The sequence below is a fragment of the Urtica dioica genome, chromosome 11 (genome assembly GCF_054948205.1).
Source record: "Urtica dioica subsp. dioica isolate 48M chromosome 11, U.dioica_male_clone48M_v1_H2, whole genome shotgun sequence".
NCBI lineage: Eukaryota > Viridiplantae > Streptophyta > Magnoliopsida > Rosales > Urticaceae > Urtica > Urtica dioica.
This window is the reverse complement of record NC_142766.1, coordinates 19,670,604-19,675,969: the sequence shown is the minus strand read 5'-3', so window position 1 is coordinate 19,675,969 and position 5,366 is coordinate 19,670,604. Positions and strand designations below refer to the sequence as shown.

At 36.8% G+C, this 5,366-nt stretch overlaps 1 protein-coding gene across 1 annotated transcript; it reads right to left on the bottom strand.

The window, feature by feature from the left end:
* Positions 1 to 3,320: 3,320 nt before the first annotated feature.
* Positions 3,321 to 4,079, bottom strand: LOC149382099 (uncharacterized). Its single transcript, XM_089600745.1, has one exon. The coding sequence runs from the start codon at positions 3,982 to 3,984 to the stop codon at positions 3,658 to 3,660; it is 327 nt and encodes a 108-aa protein (XP_089456871.1). The 5' UTR covers positions 3,985 to 4,079; the 3' UTR covers positions 3,321 to 3,657.
* Between the last annotated feature and the right edge of the window lie 1,287 nt (positions 4,080 to 5,366).

Genomic DNA, 5,366 nt, shown 5'->3' with positions numbered 1-5,366 from the left:
TAAACCCATTTGAACACGCGAATTGGTTTAGGGCCTTAGACATGTTTACTTCAAAATATTGAAATTCTTTAAATCAAATTAAATAACAAATTAGTCAGAATAAGAATAAGTAATCAATAAAAATACTCCATATAATCAACTAAGCCACTAACATAATATTCTTAATACAAAAGAGAAGTTCAAACACAATCCATTGGGTCATTATGGGTCTTGATCGTGTTTACCCATTAACAACCCATTTAATATCCGTGTCTAATTGAGTTCAAATGGGTTGTCGTGTTCGTGTCGTGTTCACCCGTTATTTAATCGTGTTCGACACAGATGGACCCAGATCCATTTAAGGTCGACCCAAACTCATTTACACTGTGTCGTAACCGTGCCGTGTCTCGTGTACGGCTCCAAATTGCCGCCCATACGCTGCATCATGGTTGTTTTCTGGTGTCGTTTAATCGAGTGAATAACCAACACGTATCGCCTTGACTAATAGGCTATGGGGTCTCACAAGTCGGGGGTTAGTTTATTTTATAAAACTCATTCCAGAACGTATATGTATAAGATTCTCTATAAGACTCCATGTTTGTATTTAAAAGCGAAAATTTCTCCGAATTTTTACAAACTACTTTAATATATATGAACCTTACGCATTACTTTGTTTAATATGTATTTATATTATGAGTTATGTATGATTTTTTCACGCCCCGGGAAAGTGGGGTGCAATTATTAGCTATAAAATAAACTAATAAACTTTACAAAACTATCATACGGTGCATACTCAGTTATTTACTTTACAAGTTCAAAGATAAAAGAAAGAAAACTTGAAATAAACAAACTTTTACAAGCAAAAGCTTATTTATAGACCTGCTAGGTAAACCAAACCGAGACTTCAAAACACTTGACGACGCTAAACTCCAGAGTCGTCCTAACCATTCTTATCGCGTCCGGATTATAAGAAAATTTTAAAGAAAATAGGGATGAGCCTGAGGCCCAGTAAGTGCTATAGTAATAGTTTGAGTAAAAATATTTTAAAAAATAATACTTTATTTTGTAATAATAATATTATTGTCATGTGTAAATCACCATACACGTACAAGTATAACTTGTAGAAATGTAAACGACAAAAATTTAAATGTGTCTTTAGATACATCTAAACGTGTACTATTTCCTGAGCCGCCCTGACAACTTAACTCGTGGCAGACCTCTGATCAGAGCAAGGTGCACTCTCCGCACCATATATGTGTTTGTGTGAATCCGGCTTATCCAGGATATATGAAACGTTTTATTTCGTAAATACGGGATATATGTATAATATCGAAAATATTCTCAATTTCATAATCGAATTTCCTGATTTGAAATTCCGCCACATTTCGAAAATAACATATACTTGTGGTCAAACCATAAAATAAGGAAAGAATGGTTACATTAACCTACCTCGAGATTAAGCGTCTATACCGCTCGTCCACAAGATGTTCACTCGCTCTATGAACCCGAACATTAACACCGAGAATCCAGATGTTCACTTACACCGTGAACCCTCTAAACGGCTCTCAACTCGTTTTCCTATTCCGATAAATGATAAATAGATTAGATTCTCAACGGAATCCACAGATTCGAGTTCACTAAAGACAAGCACGTAAGCAACAATCTGGTGGAAATTTCCAATTCCTAAACACTAAGCTCGAACCAAAACCGAGAAGTATACCATCAAATCAAATCGAGTTTGGATTATAATAAGTAATTCAAACACGAGTCTCAAATTCACATTTCCATTTACACTTGTGAAATTCTCAGAAACTTGCTCAACAAAAAATAAATTCTCATCACGGTTTTGAAATTCCGGGGAAACCAGACGAAAACCAGTCCGGAAACCCTTTTTTCCGAAGTCCCGATACCGGTATGTACAAAACCGTTCACTTTCCGTTTTTTCTTGGATTCCGGGGAAACCGTCCACTTTCCGACAGTCTTTAGGCAATTTTTACGTATTCCGACAGAAACTTACCGGTAAGTGATCAAATACCGGTCAAATAACGACAATTCTTAAAATCTGATGATATTTAGTATTCTTCACAAAATTTATCGTTAGTTTTTTATGATTTAGTTCAAATTATTTCTTTTATGTTGAATTTGAACTATGGTATTTGGTGAATTGTGTTGAATTTTATCATTTTCGTTTGTACTATTGAACTTAGTTTTTGTTGTGTTTGTAATTTGTTAATGTATTGAAACATTGAACACTATTTTTAATTTTATGAATTTTATGAATTGAAACATCCACTCTTCTAAGTTTTTTGGGCCTTCCTGGCTCAGCTCTCTGTGGAGGCATAGATACTAAAGCTCGTGCTCACCATAGTTTGGCACTGAATGTTTGTTTTCATTGTCGCTAGTTTTTTCTGGCGACTTATTTGAAGACGACGCACGTTTCTTCGTTGGAGATTTCTTCGCAAGGCTTTTCTTCGCAGGGCTTTTCTTCGCAGGTGCTTTCTTCTTCATCGTCAACTCAGTTCATGAACGTGAAAATGAATGATTTTTGTTTTTTGGGATTTAGGGCTTTTGTCGAATGATTTAGGGATTTTGTCGACTGATTTAGGGATTTTGTCGATTTAGGGATTTTGTCGAAGTTACGTTAATGCCCTCTTAATACTGTCCACGTCATCGATGTTTCTAACAGACCTTTGCAAAAATTAACGGAATAATTACTTCTGATACAAAACATAAGTTCAAGGTAAACAGTTGCCACAAATCAGAATAGCAAGGGCAAATTGTTACCGAGGTCATAGTTCAGGGGGCAAAAGTGAAATTTATTCATAAATAAATAAAAATTGAAAAACGAACACGATGAGCGGCTTCGATGGAGGTTTCAATGGCGTCGTAGAGCTGAGCGAAGGGATTGCCTCCATTGGCATCGATTTCACGCTGCTTGTCGATGTCATACTTGTCGTACTTCTTACATATCGTGTCCACTCGGAAGATTATGTCAATCACGCTGATGTTTTCCTTTCTGATTTGTTTATCCTCCGAATTCACCAAAGAGTTTTCTTAGGAAAACGATAATTGAAAATGGTGAATATTGGGTTGAAAATCAGGCTGTGGAATTTCTCTCTCTGACAGCGAGAGAAGCAACGAGCCGTGGAGCTAAAAAAGCGGTTTCACAACACAGCCTCACACATACATAACTTTGTTTGCCTTTTTTGGCGGGTCGTTTAACTGAAAGATACGCGTCGTTTTCCACTAATATGGTGTCGTTTCATAGAATTTGGTAAATAAAACATTAAAGCTTGAAAACATAAGCAAAATTAAAAGTGAGATGTATTGGCGAAATTAGATGTTGAATGCAAAAACAAAAACGATCGAAATTTTGCAAGAAATTTCATACAAGGTAGTTCCGAACGATAATCAAAAGTCCTCTGAGTTGTCGTTTCAAGACAAAAAAAGCTACGACACGGTCATCTTAGAGTTACTAAATCAGAAAGCAAGAGCAAGTCAACATTGGTAAAACGACGAAATCAAATTTACAAGATCCAAAACCCTGCAGCAACTATTTACACAAAAGCGCAACCAAAACGAAGAAACACATGACAATCTCATCGCAAATCCTCAATCACCACCGCCAATCGACCTTCCCGCAGAGATCCGAAGACGTACCGATGTAATCGCCGATGATCAGGCCTCGCCGGAGCCCGATCGGGACCGGTAGAGCTTTCCGAAGACGTGGAGACCTGTGACGAAGCCGATGAAGCAGAGGCTCATCACGAGCACGACGGTCGGCGAGATCTTCATTCCCGGAGCTTCGTCAGTATAGAACCTCAGCATATTCCCGCCGGGACCAGATCCGCCGCCGCCGATCGAGGACGAGCTCGCCGCTGCGCTTCCGCCGAGCCTGCGGCGACGAATCCCCGCCGTCGCCGCCGCCGATCCGCGCGGAGCCGCGATGCCAGGGCGCGAGGTCGACGAAGAAGATGACTGCGATTGTGAAGCTCCTCTCACCATTGTTGTTTACTGATAGAGAGAATTGTAGATGAAAGAAAATTCAAGCTGTGCGACTATAAGTAAATACAAAACTAAAATGAGTATTATATCAATTAACAAATTACTCGCTGAGGTCAGGTTAGTTGTGTAGTTATTGTGAAAAAAAAAAAAAATTATCATATAAACATGTTAATCTGCAGCGTTGCCACGTGGCTATGGTCAATAAAGAGGAACAAACTAAACCACTTAAAACATTAAAATTTCATATTAAACAATGTTTCGATTTTTCTAAAAACATAACTTTCAGGCTGATGTGTTAAATAATTAATTGTGTCTATATTTTATGAAAGTAATTATTTAATTTGTGGCATTTTAATGACTTTTTTTTTGTAATTTCTTAAAATAAACAATAAAAGGCATTTAAGTAATAGATTAATATGTCATGGTTAATGAGTTAAAAAAAATTAAATGTTGGTTAGATTGAAATCTAACGTTTAAAAATAGTTAATTATTCCAAAATCAAAAGAATTATATTTAGACAACTAAACCATATTAAATACTAAGATTGCATAATAGTCAATCTTAAGTAGATATGTACAAAATAGCCATTTTTTTTATACATGGCAGTTGTGTCGTAATATTTATCCCAATACAAACCTCTTGTTATCGATATATTTTTTTATAAATAATATTATCTGAAACTCGGCTATTTATGTATTAATGTAAGAATCAACATGATGTCCCTTTGGTAAATCTAGGGAGATAATTACAATTGGTCATGAAGCTGGCTAACAATGACTATATACATTAGAAAAGTTAAATATTTTGTAGGGTTCGGGTGTTATGATATGTTCATCCGCCTCTTGTTTTGGTAAGTTATTATTATATCATCATTTTTCTTATAATAAAAATGACGTCTCAAGTGTAAAAACGACGTCACAATGCAAAAAAGAATAAATTCGGTCAAACGGGCCAAAAATATGTTTGACCAAAATTGAGGACCGATAAACATGCTTGTAAGCTATTTCATGATGGCACACGGCCATGCTTCACGCGTCAAGCGACAAGCGCTACGCACTAAGCGACAAGCGTCAAGCATCGAGCGACAAGTGCCACACGCCAAGCGTCAAGCGACAAGTGCCAAGCGTCAAATGACAAGCGCCAATCGTCAAACGCCAATCGTCAAACGCCAAACGCTAAGCACCAAGCGCCATTATCCTATAAATAGCTCACTTGCACAAACCAGAAGATTAATCATTCTGAACTAAAAAAAGTGATTTTATCTATGAATTCTCTCAACTAAATCCTCTTTAACTCCCATTTTTTCTCTCAAACTCTCAAGAGAAATCTATCACCTCAAAGCATAAAGATGAATAATCAACTTCCTTTCTCTCTAAAATTGA

Coding starts and splice junctions, on each gene's coding strand:
- LOC149382099 (XM_089600745.1), bottom strand. CDS start 3,984: ATGGTGAGAGGAGCTTCACAATCGCAGTCATCTTCTTCGTCGACCTCG.